Genomic DNA, 17817 nt, shown 5'->3' on the forward strand with positions numbered 1-17817 from the left:
AAGCCCTAAAGCTACCTGAGGATGACTCAGCGGTGTCCTTATTTTCCCTAGGCAAAAACTTCATGCTTTAAAACACCCAAAACAGTGGAAGCCTCTACATTCCCTTCGAGCTCTGCTGGGCTGGTGCCTTTAATAAACACAAGCCAAACCATGGAGCTGGGCTCGCCGTTTCTCATTTTAGGCAGCTTCTGTTTCATTGCCAGGAGAACTTTCCTTCACCATGGTGGTGGGACCAGCACCAGTGGCACCGAGGAACCAAGCCCCAGTGTCTGCTCCACCGGCCTCATCTGCCCCTTCCTGTAAAAAGACCTTCTTTTGCCATTTGGGTAGAGCAGCAGGGGATGCTGGGGACATAATCCTGTGTGGCATATCTGGTAGCTTCAGCAATAGTGTTAATGAATAGTACGCCTTATACTAAGACTTGGGATTTTTTTTCCATTACCCGCACAAGATGCATTTTCAAATTACACTTGAGTTTCTTACTGTGCAAGTATTTATTTCACTTCTAAGTAATACGGGGAAGTTACGCTCTTAAATTTATTGGGACACACATTAATGAACTGGGGTAAACACATACTTCTTTTGTATAATTCCTTCCGAGCATTTTACTTGGTACAAACGTGTCAGAAATAGAAATCCTGTGCCTACTTAACTATCTAAAACCAATTCTAATTTGCAGGTCGACTGTCTATTCAGCGTCTAGTTTTGGTAGATATTGTGGCACCGGAACCTCATTTTCTGTCTTGTGAAACGCAGCAAACGGATAGTAATACCAACTTTCCTTCATATTTCCCATTCACAACATACGTGACCCTAGCACCGATCCAGCACCTGTTTGTTTAACTTCCTATTTTCGGAACCCTTCAAACCCTCTGACCCCACACTACCCAGCCCTTTTTTCCAAAAGAAAACCTCATGAAGCTTATTTATTATTTTAGTGGGGAAAAAAGTTGCTGAGTTTCCCAGGGTAATGTATGTAAATCTCCTGACAGTTTCTTTCCCATCACAGTTTTATTAAATAGGAAATGAGTTCTGTGTTGTTCCTGACAAATGGAAAATGGATTTAGCTTCCACATTCTGCATATTCAGTAGTTGTGATATGCTGAAAAGAACGGGCCTGCCTGTTAATGGATGGGCTATAAAGAGTTGAATATTAAAGTTGCTAATTAAATGCTGATTTCCCCCATACACTTCCTTTCCCCTTTCCCTCACAGTGCATCTGACTCAATGTTGAGAGGGTGACAGATTTCACCCTGCTTGAGATTTGAGATGAAATCCTCATGTTCTTGAAGCAAATGACTGAACTACATGAGTCTCAGCGGAGCTGAAATCCCTCTCTGATCTTGCCATAGTTTCCTCCCCTCTTTCCAAGCATCTGTTCGTCTTCTTGATGCTGCTCAGGCCTTGTTACAGTTAGCTATGCTTTTTGAAGGCCTGTCATCCAGTAATGGCATATCTAATATCGGAAGGAGGATCATGATAGGTGCCAGATGTTTGTAAAACACGGGTATTGCCTCCTGTACATCTCCCCAGGCAGACTTCTCTGGGCAGAGCAAGGTGCCTGATCCCATAGAGATTTGCAACCGGCCTTAGAGGTCTCCATTCTGCTGAAGGAGTGTTAAAACTAAACAGTGAATTGGAGTGAAAGGTTGGACTGCTCTTGCCGGTTCATAGCGCATCTCGTAGGCTCCTGTGAATCCTTGCTTGTTTAACAGCTAACTTGCTTGTGCTAGTCCTACTTGTTTTGGGTGGAGAAACTAAAAGCTAAATAACAACATAACAGCGCAGATGCTCCCTCACTGCTGTAAGTGACAGAATTCTGGGTTTAAAGTCACTATTTAACTTTTATAGAGCGTTTTCAGAGATCGGAGCATGACCACTTCTGTTGTCATAGCATGTGTCTTCAGGTGGTTTGCTAACGCAGTTGTTCAACTGTGACTGTAACTTGCAGCTCAGTCCATCGAGCAGCGGCTGATGAAGATCGATCACACAGCTATCCACCCGCACTTACTTGATATGAAGATTGGCCAAGGGAAATATGAACAAGGATTTTTCCCAAAGTTGCAATCAGATGTCTTGGCAACGGGACCCACCAATAACAAGTAAGCACAGGTTTTATTTTCTGGATGTGAAAGCAAGTTTCTCGTATAAAATATTCACATCAGTGGACATAAGTTCTTGATTTTGAATGGCTTTGACCAGTCTAATGAGCCACTAGTAACTCCTTCCATTTCTGTTTGTATGGGCTGCAGTTATTGAAGTTATAGCCGTGGTTTGGGTTATATTAGAAAGCTTTAGCTCTGGTTTTGGGAAGATTTCTCAGTACTGTTTTCTACTGAGTGGTAAGTACTGTGTCTTCTCACACATAATTTTAGTTTTATCATTGCCATAATAAATGTAAAATTCACTTCTTTGCTGTTTTTAGATTCTGACAGAAATTTTGATATTGAAACCTCCACACCATCATACAGAATTGAATTAATGCCCCCTCTGTTTCTCTTTTTTCTTTAGCTGTTACTAAGTGACCCAAAGATTTTTATAGCTTTCTTTCAGTTTCCACGTTGGAATAACCAGGAAGAATAACTTTGTGAGGGTGGGAAAGCATGTGGTTCTGTACCTGGGTTTCTTGTCTGAGTCTGATAAGGTTCTGTAGTGCTCTTTAATATGAAGGCAGGAGTATCTGTAGATGTGGTATGGAACATGTCATTACGTAGTTAATTTACCTAATGTAAAATGAGAACCTGGATACTGACACACTTTACGTTTATACAGTTCTAGTATAAAGGGAGTGCTGTAAGTTACTTTTTTCCTTTTCTGTCTTCCCTCAAAACCCCGGAATGAGGGGGTTTTTCCCCCTTCAAAAATGGTAAATTTTTGCATCAATGATTACTACTTCATGAAATTATTAGCTCAAGCCCTCACTCCCAGTTTCTGTGGTAGGGCTCCAATAGCTATGACTGTCTGAATGTTAAACCTAGCTCTTGTTTTAGACATGTGCATGCACACACACACACACACACACACTGCTCTGAGCTCCTGTATGTGGTGCCCACTCAGTTCTATTTATACACCTTTTGTGCACCCCAGTGCTAGCTAATTCCTTTTTTATAGCCTACTAGGTATAACACTTGCAAATGATAAAATAAGATATCCTTAAGCATTCAGGGTTTAAAGGATTGCAATTCTTTAAAAGAAATTAAAAATACACACCGAACGACCAAAGGGAGGGATGCAGATTTCCAAGTTCCTTTGTTTGCAACCGAGACAGAAGTTTAGGGGTAATGCTCCCTTGAGGAATGGAGGATTTCTTCATCTTGTGGGATGCTGTGTTTAGCAGTCTGCCTCTTATCCTTATGGTGGGTTTCAGTTTTACAGTGTCAGCAACAGTGTGAGCGTGCCCAGCCTGCTCAGAGTGGCTTGTATCTTCTGGCTCTATTGCAGAATCTTAGTGAATCTATGAATAAGCATCAAATTAAAAATAGTTTTCCTTATGCCTTTTGAGATGCTTCTCTTATATTGGTGCCTGTTCTAAAATGTGACTTTAACTCCTCGAGTAATGATTTTGATTTAGATAGCTGGTTTTAGTCTTCAAATTACAGCATGTTTCAGAATTTGTAAGTACCCAAATCCTATTACTTACCTCAAAGCGATGTCAAAGTGACAAATGTTTGGAATTCCTCCAGTTATATATTGCCAAAAAGGTTTGTAATTGGAAAATCTCAAGACCATCTGTTTCTATCTTTCTGCTTCCTGGCTTTCTGTGTGAGCAGCCGAGAGGACTCTTCCTCTCTCATTCAGGACATATAATTCTGATGAATTTACACCCACGTAGAAAATAGATAGCCTTTTCATGCTCTTTGCAAATACAGTGTAATTCTTATGACCACAAAATCAATTGAAGTATGGCGTTACTTTAATTTGATTTTCCAAGTGTGTGTTTCTTGGAGATATACTTACGTATGGGACTGGGTCTTTGCATATGGGGATGGGAGAAGAGAACATTTCAGCTACATTCCCAGGCACTTCAGATGTAACTAGCTGTGTGTTTCATAAAGTTAATGCAAAGGATATTGTTATGTAGATGAGAATTATTTTTGTATACTTCATTCTGCTTAGCAAATTTTGTCCTGGATGTTGTAAGTGTATTTGTATGGGGGGGGGGGGGGGGGAAGAAAAAAAAGGCAAAGAAGAATCATTCCCATTTACAGTCAGTTGTTGCTGGACAGTAAAATAAACCAATTCAAAGCTGTTTTAATGAAAACCTGTCCTCACTGGCCTGCAATCAGATTTTTATTGCTTTTCTTTCTAGGCAGATAAGCTAACAAATATGTAACTAGAGCTGATAATGTAATCAAGCTATTTCCTTCCTGTAGCCAGGCAGAGCACTGACAGTTACTGGGCTGTTGTATGTGTATCTAAATCAGAAATATAATGCAAAGAATAAGCACTTAGTTTTAGTCCTAGATCCTGTATGTGATCCTAGAAAACCGCATTGCCTAGACAGGCAGAAATTGGTATTTGGGAGAGGAGGTGTCTGACTCTTGTTTGCTAGGCATGGAGAACAGGGCTTGGGAAGAGAGGAAGGGCTGGCAGTCATGTTGGATTGCTTCCACCTAAACGCAGCTGGAAGCGAATGTTGATCACATTATCATGTGTAAGTGTTAAAACACCAAAGTCTGTCATACAAGTGAAGTCTGATAATGTTTCACCTGTCAGCCCACGGCCATGCTCAGCAGCATGCTTTGTCCCATTTCTGTCATTCTCCTGCTTCCCCTCAGGGTGTCCTTTAAGAGGCTGGTCCAGGGATGAACTAGCGCTCCTCTGGGCCCAGCCATCTTCACACTGCTTGCTGCTTTCTCTCACCTGCTTGGTCATTTTTAGGTCAGTTGAACAAATCCTCTTACATTTGCTCTTACTCTTACCAGCATGCAGACTGCAGAAGCATGCTTGCTATCATTAGGGCTGGTCTTCACCTCTTCCCCTGGGGTGGTCAGGAGATATGGACTTGCTCAGCTAAGCAAGAACTTCACTAACCATGACCTCAAATTTCAATTTACTGAAAAGAAATTAAAAGTTTAAAACAAGCAAGTAAAACCCCACAAAACCAAACCCCAAACAAACAAAAGAACCCCACCGCAAACCCTCACCTCCATAAAACTGGAGGCTCACAGGTATAGTTTCCCTAATTGTCTTTTGGATCAAAACTGCCAGAACATGGAAAGACAGTAACTGCAGAATATGCAGACCTAAACTTAAGCAAAATAGGATAACTGCTGTATCTAAATTATTTCTATAAATTAAACACTATTTTCTGTAAAGAAAAGAGCAATTAATCGCAGCTAACAGCAATCAAAAACCCCACAAAACCATAGCACCCCCCAGTTCTGTCCTCTTACCCATCAGGAAGCAACGTCCCACTTGAGGGATTCCCCCTGCGCTCGTTGCCTTCGATACATCCCCCATGTCATGGGAAAACCTTCTGAATCTACAGAGAGCAGCTGCAACTTCCTCTGGGTACAAAAGCAGCTCATCCATGCTGCTCTAACCTTGTAAAGCAGTGCCTTCTGCAGTAGTCCTCCTAGAAAGTGTCCCAGGAGAAAACAGGCTGCTGTCCCTTAGGCAGTTTGCTATGGTTCTGGAAAAGAGCTGCAGTTTCCTGAGTCCTCCTTTCCTTTTTCCACCACCACCACCACATTATGGTTCCTGCGTGTTCCCCTTCTCCTTCCCCATGTGCATTTTCTGCCAGGCTTTTAAAGTTGTAGCTGGGACTCCACTGGGTGATGCATTTGCAGTGATTCAGGAGAGGAATTTGAATGATAAAAAGCCAAGCAACATAAACACTTCATGGTTTTTCACTAGCTAATTGTTAAATTAGGGTGAATATGCTTACGGTGCAAAATTAAAACAATGAAACAAGCTGTGTTTTCAATCTAATTGATTACCTTGTAACTTAATTTGTACTAAGAAGCTTGATAAATGAGATTAAATATTGCAGAGGAAACCATTGATTGCACTCCAAGCATGGGAATATATTTGCATTCTGTGAATTTATAGTGAATGCCTTCAGAGAACTGAACTGATTTTTTTTTTTATCCTAGTTTCTTTTGGTTTACAAAGGAAGGTTTTGCTTTGTTACACATTTACAAAATGGCTTAAATTATACTTTTTGCCTTTATCTTTGTACAGCTCTGTTTTTCCCACCTTCTTTATCTGAGCTCCATTTTCCTCATTGCATCCTTCCCTGATCAGCCTGTTTCCTCTTTCCGTTCCTGGCCACTTCTCTCTCCTGGGCTCTCTCACTTGTATCCCTGCTTCCTGTGAGCTTCGTGTTTTTGTCTGTCCTCTGTACCCTACCTGACCTGCAGCGATCCCCAAAGGAGGGTGCAGTCCAAGTCTTCAAGCACAGAACTCGCTATACTTGGCCTCCTAACCTCAGGCTTCAGCAAAGTGATGATGTGTTGCTCTTACCCAAGAAGCAGATTTCAAAAGCATTTCTTTGCTTTCTCCAGGCGTTTGTTCCTGTGCTGTGTTTTGCTGACCCCACCACTGTGTCAGTGTCTATTTGTAAAAATCATGCATTAGGAGTGTATGACATTGGTTTATTGTCGTGCTCCAGTTTATGGCAGGACTTGTATGGGCACTGTTCTGTGGCCTCCATCACCAGTCCCCGCTTCAAGTTGTGGACTGCCCAGAGTTTATCTGTCTGGGGCTTTGGTTCTTGTCATTTTTAAATAGGATACCTTTTGCTTAATCACTAACATTTAACATTGGTTAATGTTCTTAAAAAATATGCCATGAATATAATGCGAAGTGGTTGCTGAATCTCTGTATGATGGTAGAATTCATTCTGGTTTAAACTACAGTATTCTTTTATGGGAAATGATCTGGTTTTTGTGCTGAGCGCTTCTTATTATATGGGCTTTTTCTACCTCCTTATCTCCTGGGTGCTGTTTTAAGGCTGGCTTCCATTAAGCTACTTTTTTAATCAAGCCAAACAGTTGCATTTTCAAGTAGTTTAGGCTTGCATTTCTGCAGTGTATCTAAATTAGCAAGACAAGAATCATCAATGAGCCATCCACGCACAATGCTGATGTTATGTAAACTTTGCAAGTAGTCAAAGTTCACTTTTTATGTATGAAAATCCGAAATAAGCAGCTCCTATCTATTAGCACCTCTCCTATGAAGACAAGCTGAGAGAGTTGGGCTTGTGCAGCCTGTACAGGGGAAGGCTCAGGGGAGACCGTAGAGCGGCCTTCTAGTACCTGAATAAGGCTACAAGAAATCTAGAAAGGGGCTTTTTACAAGGGCCTGTAGGGACACTACAAGGAGGGATGGCTTTAAACTGAAAGAGGGGAGATTTAAATTAGATATTAGGAAGAAATTCTTCACAATGAGGGTGGTGAGGCACTGGCATGGGTTGCCCAGAGAAGCTGTGGCTGCCCCATCCCTGGCAGTGTTCGAGGCCAGGTTGGATACAGGGGCTTGGAGCAACCTGGTCTAGTGGAAGGTGTTCCTGCTTGTGGCAGGGGAGTTGGAACTGGATGGTCTTTAAGGTCTCTTCCAACTCAAACCATTCCGTGAATCTATGATTAGGTAACCTAATATAGCAAACTACTGGCAGGTGCAATGAAATTATTAACCACTCGTGTTTGAGTACGTTCATTTTCAAGAGCAAAGTATGATTGACAATCTGTGCTTGAGAGTGGTTTCTGAAATAGGAACTATGTGCTATGGGAACATGGAACCTGATGTGTGAGTCTCCCAAGTGCTCCTCTGCTCAGCTGGTGCAAGGTGGTAAAAGGGCAATTAACTTCTTTCAGTTAATATATCATTTTAAAATAGCTGTGGAGAATTAAAGCTCACCGGGAAAAATGTGTGTCAGAGCCTTGCATCCTCTATTCTATTTACTCTTCCTTGAACAGCATTACTGTCTCAAGGGAGTTTGCAAATTAAATACAACTTCTGGCAGTGATTTGTCAGGGCTTTAAGGGGTGATGCTGGCAAATTACTACTGCTGTTCCTTGCGAAGATGGTGGTTGTGAGTGTCACCCCTTTAAATCGCTTCTTTTCTTACAATCTGAGAAGACAGCCTGTCAGTGCAAGATCACTCTCTGCAAGGCATTTTGCTCATTTGTGTCCACTATTCAAGCCGTTTAAAAGCTTTCTTGTTCAGCCCTTCAGAAGAGATGGAAAGGTGTATTAATCTCTATTTGAGCCTTCATCCTCCTTACTGTGGAGCAGTGTGCGCAGAGCAGATTCACGGTTCAGAACCCCTCCCCTGTCAGCCCATCCGTCATCAGGTGAAGCTTGGTTTCAACCTTCCTTTTAATTTCTCTCTGGTCCAATGTGTGTTTGGCTTGAAATTCTGTCTCGTCCAATGCAAACTACATGCAAACCCAAGCAGATTACGCCTGCAGTCTGCGTGTATTTAAAATGCGCAGGCTGCACGCATGCTTTCGGGGGATTTGGTGGAGGGTGTAGTACAGATACATGCTAATTTGTGAATACAGAAACACAGTTAACTCCTTTGATGGAAGAATATAGGTAAAAGGGGTGTTGTCATGATTTGCAGACTTAAATAACAGTCTACCTCGGGAGATGGTCTATATGTGAGGAGATTTAGGTTCGGTCCTATAGATAAGTGTATTTGTCTTCTTCCTTTCTCTGTTGTCAATGTAAATAGATTGTAAATTACAGTAGCGATTTTCATGGTGATAACAATATTGGTTAAATCTGTCTGTGAATGAAGTTCTCTAGCAGCATGTTGCATGTGTTGCTGTATATATCCTATCTATTACACCCATGTCTGGTTTGGGTAGACATAACTTCTTCATTTCTCCGTGGATCTTTTTTAAGTGGTGCAGGGGGGAAAGGTAGGTGGGGAGAGAGAGGTGTACATAGAAACATAGAATCATAGAATCATAGAATAGTTAGGGTTGGAAAGGACCTCAAGATCATCTAGTTCCAACCCCCCTGCCATGGGCAGGGACACCTCACACTAAACCATCCCACACAAGGCTTCATCCAACCTGGCCTTGAACACCGCCAGGGATGGAGCACTCACAACCTCCCTGGGCAACCCATTCCAGTGCCTCACCACCCTAACAGGAAAGAATTTCCTCCTTATATCCAATCTAAACTTCCCCTGTTTAAGTTTTAACCCGTTACCCCTTGTCCTGTCACTACAGTCCCTGATGAAGAGTCCCTCCCCAGCATCCCTACAGGACCCCTTCAGATACTGGAAGGCTGCTATGAGGTCTCCACGCAGCCTTCTCTTCTCCAGGCTGAACAGCCCCAACTTCCTCAGCCTGTCTTCATATGGGAGGTGCTCCAGTCCCTTGATCATCCTCGTGGCCCTCCTCTGCACTTGTTCCAGCAGTTCCATATGGTTGCAGTACAGCACGGCCAGTCCTTGGTATGAGGCTGCTGTTCTGCTAGATTGGTTTCCGACAGCTCAGCTGTGATGCTGACTACTTTACCATTTTTATAATAGAAGTTAGGCATCACAGGTTAAGTATCATCTTTTCCAAGTGTCACCTTTACATTTCCTCCTAATCTCTACAAACCTATTCCTATGCTTGTAGGGTCGAATTTGATCTTAAACAATACTGACTTCTCTGTCTTCATGTTAAATAGGTCTTGGTTGGAGGTGCCTTCATTTCATTTCTCTATATTGAACACAGCAGTTTTCCCTGGTCCCTCCTCTGAAATACCATTGCTTTTTCACAGTCCCTGGAAGTGAAGAGCCTTCATTTCGGAGCATGGGAGTTAGATACAAATTAGCAACTGAAATGACCCCTTTCTCCCTTTATGTAGGTAGCTTGTCCCTGGGGGCTCTGCAACACAGCACCTGAGCTGTGGCTGCTTCATCCCCATAGCAATGCCTCTCCTGTGAAGAGTAAATGAAACATGCCAGTAGTCCATGCTCTTGGCCCTACGGGCAAAATATAAAGGGGAGAAAGCATTTTTGGGGGGCAGGGAGGACTGCAACTGAGGAGTTTGGCTGCAGTGCTGATGGAAGGGCAGGGACCAGCCTGGAGGGCTTCATTTCATGTGCTTCACATGGGCAGAGGTGATAGCAGTTCAGCTCAAAAGCCCCAACCCAAGGGACGACAGACAGCAATCAGGTATTTGCTGTGTGTGAGTACAGCCTTCCTCACTGCTTCAACAGCACCAGTGCTGAGGTATGAATAGGGCAGCAGCCGGCGACAGCTCATCGTAGCAGGGCCAGAAGAGGCACCCACGTGGGGTTGCAGCGACGCAAAGGAAGGGGTATGGCCACTGGGGAGGGCTTTCACCCCCCTTAATTCCCTTGTAGTGACAGAAGGGAGAGGCAGAGAGTAGTGTAAAATGCAATCTCTGCTGATGACGGGAGGGAATGGCTATTGCAATGTTGAAGAGTTACTTTGGGAAAATTCTACGTGGCCCAGTAAAGAAAAGGCTTTAAAAGATTTAGCTGCTTAATCCTGCGTATCTGCTGTTAGATCTTCGCCAGATCTCCTGGGGAGATTCAGAGCAGCATCTGAATGCACAGACTTCACCCAGTGCCCCAGCAGCTCCTCTTTCTAGCTTAGAGGCTGGGGAAGAGGGAACGCACAGCTCGCTGCGTGTATAATTGCTCGACTTAATGAGCAACGGGGTTTTTTTCCGTAAGTGTCCAATGATCTTTACATTTGTCTATATAGTTATGATTAATAATCCGGAGAATGGTCTGTGCCTTCTCTCAGGTGGAGAAGAGGGCTAGAATTAGCTGAAAATGCCTTAATGATGGTGTATTTCTGCCCATTTCATTCTGCTTTTGCCTTCGGTGGGACGTGTTCCCTCAAAGGATGCTTCTGGCAATTCTTACATCTTCCAGTAACTGCAGAAGTGCCAGGTCGAGAGGGATCCAAACTTTGTCTAGAATTCAGAAAATAGTGTATAAATTGGAGCAGAAAAATAGGATGTGGGTAATATTTGATCTCTAACTTAACTTTCCAATGTATTACTGGCATTCTGTCATGTGAAATGTAAGCGTTGTACTAACTCACAATACATGGAAGGTCTCCAGAGCCAGGTAGCCAAAGTCACTTTTACTGTGTTTGAGGGGCTATTCTTTATGCTGCATTTGTACTTGTTGAGATTATTACATTGTAAGGGTTTATTTCCCCCCTCTCGGTCATGCAATGAGGCACTGGGTATTGCTTCTGAAAAAAATAAGTGGTGACTTTTTAAACTCACAGGCTGTATCTTCTTAAGGCTTCTGAGGAGGTGCAAAGACACTTACGTCACTAATGTATTCCTCTGAGAAGGTATCAGCGTTTGCTGTGCAGACACCTATTGGGCTGTTTTGTTTAGTTACCAGAGACTTGAGGCTACATCGCTTCGAAAATAAATTTCTTGTCATACGGGATGGTGAGGTGCTGAAACACAATAACACGCAGACCCAGGTGTTTATTTCTTACTTTGTACTTGTTTTCTTGGTGCTATTTGGGAGGTAGGAAGTGACTTGGATTTGGCCATAAAAACTGTAGATCCCGTGACTTTTTTCCCTTATTATCTGTATGGTTATCCAAAATGTGGTCTTCAATTGACCCACTGGCAGAATTGGTGGAAATGGTTAGGTACATATATGCAGTCCTTCTTTCTGGAAAGAGGAGAGTTTGTTCTCTGGGAGTCACATCCCTACTCTCCTCTTGGACCAGTTTCTCCTCCCTATGCATCCCCAGCCACTTGTTGGACATGTCAGGACCCTAGTCCAGCTCTGTGCAAGGGTTTCCTCCTCCAGGTGTACATCTGTTTACATGTCACCAGCTAAAAGTCCTTGCCCACATAATTCAGATCCCACATCCTATTTGTATGTACTCTTGTTTGGGGTGCATACAGAAATAGGTGGGTTTGGAAACCAAAGGTTGCTGCTGTCCTCACCAATACCACCTGTGTGGAGAGGACCACCAAGCAGACACTTCTATCTTTGATGTGGGTATCTCTAGGTTTCCTTCTGTATAGATGTACAAAGGAAGAGAACCCAAATTCCAGGGGTTCTGCCTGTTGATCACAGGTCCTGTAGAAGAAGCCATCTGAGAGCAGTTGCTTATTCATACATCCTGGCAGGCACTGGAGCTGGATGCTGCTCTAGGCAAGTCTTTGTGTTCTGCTTCGCCTTGGTTTTGCTCTTTGAATTCTGAGTGCGGGAGAGAGGCAGCTGACTGCATGAAGCAGCTGAAAGGATATATGCTTGGAGGCTTTTTTTATCTCTATTGAAAGATGCTGGAAAGTAGTGAACGAGAAAGGGACCTGGGGGTCCTGGTGGATAGGAGGATGACCATGAGCCAGCAATGTGCTCTTGTGGCCAAGAAGGCAAATGGCATCTTAGGGTGCATTAGAAAGGGAGTGGTTAGTAGGTCAAGAGAGGTTCTCCTCCCCCTCTACTCAGCCTTGGTGAGGCCGCATCTGGAATATTGTGTCCAGTTCTGGGCCCCTCAATTCAAGAAGGACAGGGAATTGCTTGAAGGAGTCCAGCGCAGAGCCACAAAGATGATTAAGGGAGTGGAACATCTCCCTTATGAGGAGAGGCTGAGGGAGCTGGGTCTCTTTAGCTTGGAGAAGAGGAGACTGAGGGGTGACCTCATCAATGTTTACAAATATGTGAAGGGTAGGTGTCAGGATGATGGAGCTAGGCTTTTTTCAGTGATATCCAGTGATAGGACAAGGGGCAATGGGTGTAAACTGGAGCATAGGAAGTTCCACGTTAACATCAGGAAGAACTTCTTTACTGTAAGAGTGACAGAGCACTGGAACAGGTTGCCCAGGGGGGTTGTGGAGTCTCCTACACTGGAGATATTCAAGGCCCGCCTGGACAAGTTCCTGTGTGATGTACTGTAGGTTACCCTGCTCTTGCAGGGGGGTTGGACTAGATGATCTTTTGAGGTCCCTTCCAACCCTTGGGATTCTGTGATTCTGTGATATTTCTAATTTTAATAAATGCAACCACAGTAATTAAGTAATCTCATTCTGAAGATACAGCCTCCCTGTCCATTAAGATACTTATTCTTAATGCTCGATAGGTTGCTTTTTACAGCGTTATTTCAGCTTTCTTTTATAAATAATGTATTAACTTCTTTATTCTCTGCATTAGTTGAGCATTTTTGCTTTCAAGGATTTGACAGAAGGCTGTGGTATCCTTAGGAAACCTACAGTCAGACTAGAAAGTCCTTGGGACATAATTATCTCGTTTTGGCATAAAGAAGTTTGGACACGTGGAAGCTTGGGCACTTGCAGCCTTAAGGTTGCTTAGTTTCAAACCTGTTGCCTGAAAGTGGCTGTTTTCAGGCAACAGCTTCAGATGAGGGAAAAATTCAACTGGACATACATGAATATGTAGAAAAAATAAAGGCTTTCTGTGGTGTTTTGAAGCTCTGTGTAATAAAGATATATTGGGGATAGCAATGTAATTAATCCCAGGAACATCAACATTGTTTATGGTCTTTAAACATAGGTGCATCCAACATCACAGTAGTTCTTATTGCAGTAAGAATTTGCTCTGAAATTTTTCCTGAGAGGACCACAGGAAGTGGAGAAAGGAGAAGTACCACCTCCCGTAAAAGTGGGAAACCTCAGAAGTTGCTAAAGTTGTTTTATTTTGTTTGTTCCTACAGGCACCATTTTTATCAAACTTCAGCAAAGGCAGCAAACAATGGTGGTGTTGGGTAACCAAGTATAACCGTTGCATAGTGGTGGCATCAGTGTTGCGGCATGACCTGCGTTTGGGTAGCACAGGAGCTCTCACCGGGACCCTGGCAGGCAGCAGGCATGTTCATGCCAGGGCTTTTGTCCCTTGGGTGCGTGCTGGCCTGTCACCAGCCAGATGGCTTCCCACTGGGAGGTCGGACACCAGCTTGCACCCGCATCTACTGCGGGTCCAAGTTTGTGCTTTCACTTCTCCCGCTCCAGTCGGATGTCCTCTGGCTCCTGACCCAGGCTTTCCCTCCTGATATGTCTTCCTCTCACATATGTCTTTCTCTCTGACTTGGCAGCCGCTGGGCCAGTCGCAGCACCACCACGCAGCGGAGGAAGGAACGCTTGCGGCAGCACTCGGAGCATATTGGGCTGGACAACGATTTGAGGGAGGTAGGTGGCATCTTCTGCGAGTGGCCCAAGCTTGGGAGCCAGGAGGTGAGGTTTAGATTAATGATGTGTTATTGCTTTGGGCAGTTTTGTGGCAGTCCTAAGGTTTGTATGGGTCTTTGTAGCCATTTAGATGCCGCTTGTCGCAGATGCTTGTGGATGTTATGCAACTTCAAAGCACACAACATAAATAAAATGCTTTTATGATTTTGGAATAAGGCAGTCCCTTTATTGTCACGAAAATGGCTTAGTCGCTGATTTGGTTGTGTTACTGCATGTTACCAGGTGCAGCTGCCGGGTTCTTGCTAGGCTGAAGGTCTCTGGAAAAATCAAGTCCTTGAATAAAATGTCAGTGCTGCGAAGGCAAATGAGGCAGGGCTTCTTTTTTTAAGGAACTTTTTTCTCTGTCTTTCTCACAAAGATTCCTGACACGAGTAAGCCTATTTGAAAGGTTAGGACTTTGGGGCTTTTTATGCCTAAAGCTTGGAAACTGCCATGCATCTTGTAAATGTCATTCACGTGAACTCATTTCCTTCCCATCTTTTCAGTTTCTTCTCCATCATTGAATATTTTCTGCCATATTATTCCATTTGATGTCCATGTGCTGCTTCTGTATGGCACTAGCAAAAATAAAGCATTCATGCTGTTTTGTGGTAAATCTTGTTGCATTATGTTGGCCAGTGTTGGCATGTGTCTTCTGAAAGAGCCCGAATGCGTGAGTGGACTCTTGAACCACAGCTTTGAATGATGTTTCATGGAAACTCAGCAAAACAGCACTTGTACGTTTGTTGCTATTTTTGCTAATATGGCTTTGCAAGTGTATTTTAAACATTGCCTTATGTGTTATATCTCAGAAGAGCCTTTTCAGTATTTTGTCATGTATTTACTTTATTCTTTTTTTTTTGGCTGTGGATCATATGCATGCCTCTCCTGCTTTGTCTCTTCTTTCTTTCTGGCTATTCTGCCATTGGGGCATCTGCCTCCTCTTAGCCATCGGAGGAGCTTTTGCTTCGTCAGAACTCAATGGCCTTCTGGGAGTGGGATCAGGGACCACCCCCTCCTGTACGGCCTCCTAAAAAGTCCTTCTCTGAGTGCTGCCTGGTATGTTTTAGTTTTTCTTGTTGAAAGCTGCTTTTGAGATGTTGTTAGCATGAGGAACTGCTGTCTTCACTGTGTCGAACCGCCCCCTCTCTCATAGAATATGAGCACGTCCCTGTAGCACTCGGAAGTGTGGTTATAATCAGAAAAGTAGCTGGAAATGAGCTCTAGGCTTCCAGGCCAGTTCCCTGGCAAACAGGAAAGCACTGAGGCTGAAAGGCAAGAATTTTGCTTTGCTTCATTCTTCCCGGTTTCTCACCTGGCAATTCAACTTAGGGTGTCAGGTCCTAAAAGCATTGCTTTCTGGCTGCTGGATCATCATATCCCAGTGTAGAAGAGGACAGTGTTGTGTGGATGCTGATGAACAGGAAAAGACCAATCAGTTTCTTCTCTCAGCCCACCCTTATTCTTCTCTGGAACTTACAAGAGTTAATATTTTTCGTATCTTTTTTTATTGTAACATAATAACAAGACATACAATGAGTAAAGTAAGGTTGTCCATGTTTGGTACTCTTCAGAATATAACCACACTTTGCATTTTACTTTTTCCTTTACATTTAGAAAGAAATACTAGATCTCCTAATTATACATTCCCTGTATTACTCTTTCACTGGTTTTGCTGCTAATTTTTGCACTGAGTTAGCTGGAAATCACTTGTGATACTGCTTGCTGAGCAATACGCTGTGATTTTTCTCTTAAACTTATTTCCATGTGTAGCTTTTCAACTATTTTAAGGTCTTTACAGTATTGGTGAAACTGTAATTACCTAACTGAGCACGTTTGTTGAACAGTTTTCTGTGGCAGAACCCTACATGCTTGTCTGACCTGTTGGACTGATGTTAAGTGGTTCTTGTCCAAATTTTGTATTGAAAAACTCCGGTTGTGTCAGAAAAACTGTACTCCTCTATAAAAAAAAAACAACAACAAAAAAAAAAAAACCAAAAAAAGAGTGAGCTGTTTCAGTTAACTTCAGTATGCTTGGATTTTCTTTTGCTTTTCCTAATCTAGTGGAAGGTATCCATGCCCTCGCAGGGGGTTTGGAACTAGGTGATCTTTAAGGTCTGTTCCAACCCAAGCCATTCTGTGATTCTATGAAATAAATTGGTTCCTACACAGACAGAAAGCTCTAAGGATGCAGCAGCCATAGTGACCTCTCAGTTCCCCAGAAACACAGGCAGCAGCAGCACTGGATCACTGGAGGGATGCGACCCACTCATCTCCGGGGGAAGAGCAGTCATTGTCACATGCCATCCCCAAAAGAGGCAGCATTAACTGCGTAAAAACACACTACGGAAATGGAGCATTCCTACACCAAGCTATGAGTGTTGGGTTTCAATACTTTTATTTGGCAACATTCTATAATCTTGCTTATTTTAACAAAAAGCTTTACAAATAATGCTTGGACAACTTTTTGATAGGCTTCACATTTGCACACTTATATGAGGCCAGCTTCTTAGCCTTGCTCAACATGTTGATTGGTTTGGGGTTTTTGGCTTAACAAGAAACACCCCACCCCTGAACAAGAAGGCAGTGGAGCAGGAAGGTTTAAAAGTATCTTATTATAGCTTGGATTTGTTTTACCTGTAATAATATGCTAAATTTTGTCCATACTTCTCAATTACTACCCCACAGTAAAAACATGAATGATTCTAAATGTCAGTTTTGTTTAAGATGAGCTTCACTTGTAATTAATAAGTTAATTGAGAATAAAATCAAGTCTCATTTTTCCCACATAAACTATCCAGATGAAAAGTAATGGATGAACTCTTTCTCATTCAGTAAGTGTGTTTCTGCTTATTGTAATTTATTTTCAAAGGATTTTTTTCAGTTCCTGCACAGTCTGGTCACAAATCAGACAAATGGCTTTTAATTTATTTTTTTTAAGTGTGACTCAAATAACAGCGAACAAAACCTTGGTGTTTAGACTTTATTGCTGAACGAAGGTATTGCACTTTTATGCACTTGCTGTGGCTAACCTTGTGCTAGTGGCTAACAACACAGTTCACTAGCTAACGTTGACTGTTTCAGTACCAGACTGGAAAACACCTTGCTTTTTCTGTTGTCAGAAGGGAGGATTCCACTTCTCCAGCCCGACACCTAAACATCAGGCAAATCATGATTTTGTTCCTAGATTAACACTAGCTCATTCCTTTTCACCAGCATTTGCTTGCCTAGGATTAGGATGAGGAGAGTCCCTCTGACTTGTAATACCTGAATGTTCTGTTTATTTTTAGAAATACATGCAGGAGGCGAGGAGTTTAGGAAAAAATTTAAGGCAGCCCAAACTCTCAGACCTCTCTCCAGCTGTGATTGCACAGACCAACTGGAAATTTGTGGAAGGGTTACTGAAGGAATGTCGTGTGAAGGTAGGTCCTCCTCATCTACTCTCCCCTCGCTTACACTGAGCCTACATAGCATCCACAAGCAGCGTCCTCACAGTCCTTCACAGCTGCAACGGCGTTGGTGTATTGGCATACCAGCCTGCTGCAGGGTGGATATCCCTTTAGTGTTGTATCTTTCTACTGCTAGGAAAGAAAAGAACATGTTATCACTCTTCTTTTTATGCAGTCTAAGTTGGTGGAAACAGTAAAAAGAACAGCAATGAGAATCATC

At 42.9% G+C, this 17817-nt stretch overlaps 1 protein-coding gene across 3 annotated transcripts in view; it reads left to right on the top strand.

The window, feature by feature from the left end:
- Positions 1-17817, top strand: part of DENND5B (DENN domain containing 5B) — a 119521-nt gene that overhangs the window by 79764 nt on the left and 21940 nt on the right. For 2 of the 3 annotated variants that reach the window (XM_065681859.1, XM_065681867.1), the window contains 3 exons: positions 1952-2102; positions 14016-14109; positions 17439-17570. In XM_065681859.1, coding sequence (XP_065537931.1) covers positions 1952-2102; positions 14016-14109; positions 17439-17570 — 377 coding nt within the window. Of the gene's footprint in view, positions 1-1951; positions 2103-14015; positions 14110-15096; positions 15208-17438; positions 17571-17817 lie in introns of all 3 variants that reach the window. The other variant, XM_065681873.1, reaches the window with a different exon arrangement.

The sequence above is a fragment of the Lathamus discolor genome, chromosome 1, assembly GCF_037157495.1.
Source record: "Lathamus discolor isolate bLatDis1 chromosome 1, bLatDis1.hap1, whole genome shotgun sequence".
In the NCBI taxonomy this organism is placed as follows: domain Eukaryota; kingdom Metazoa; phylum Chordata; class Aves; order Psittaciformes; family Psittacidae; genus Lathamus; species Lathamus discolor.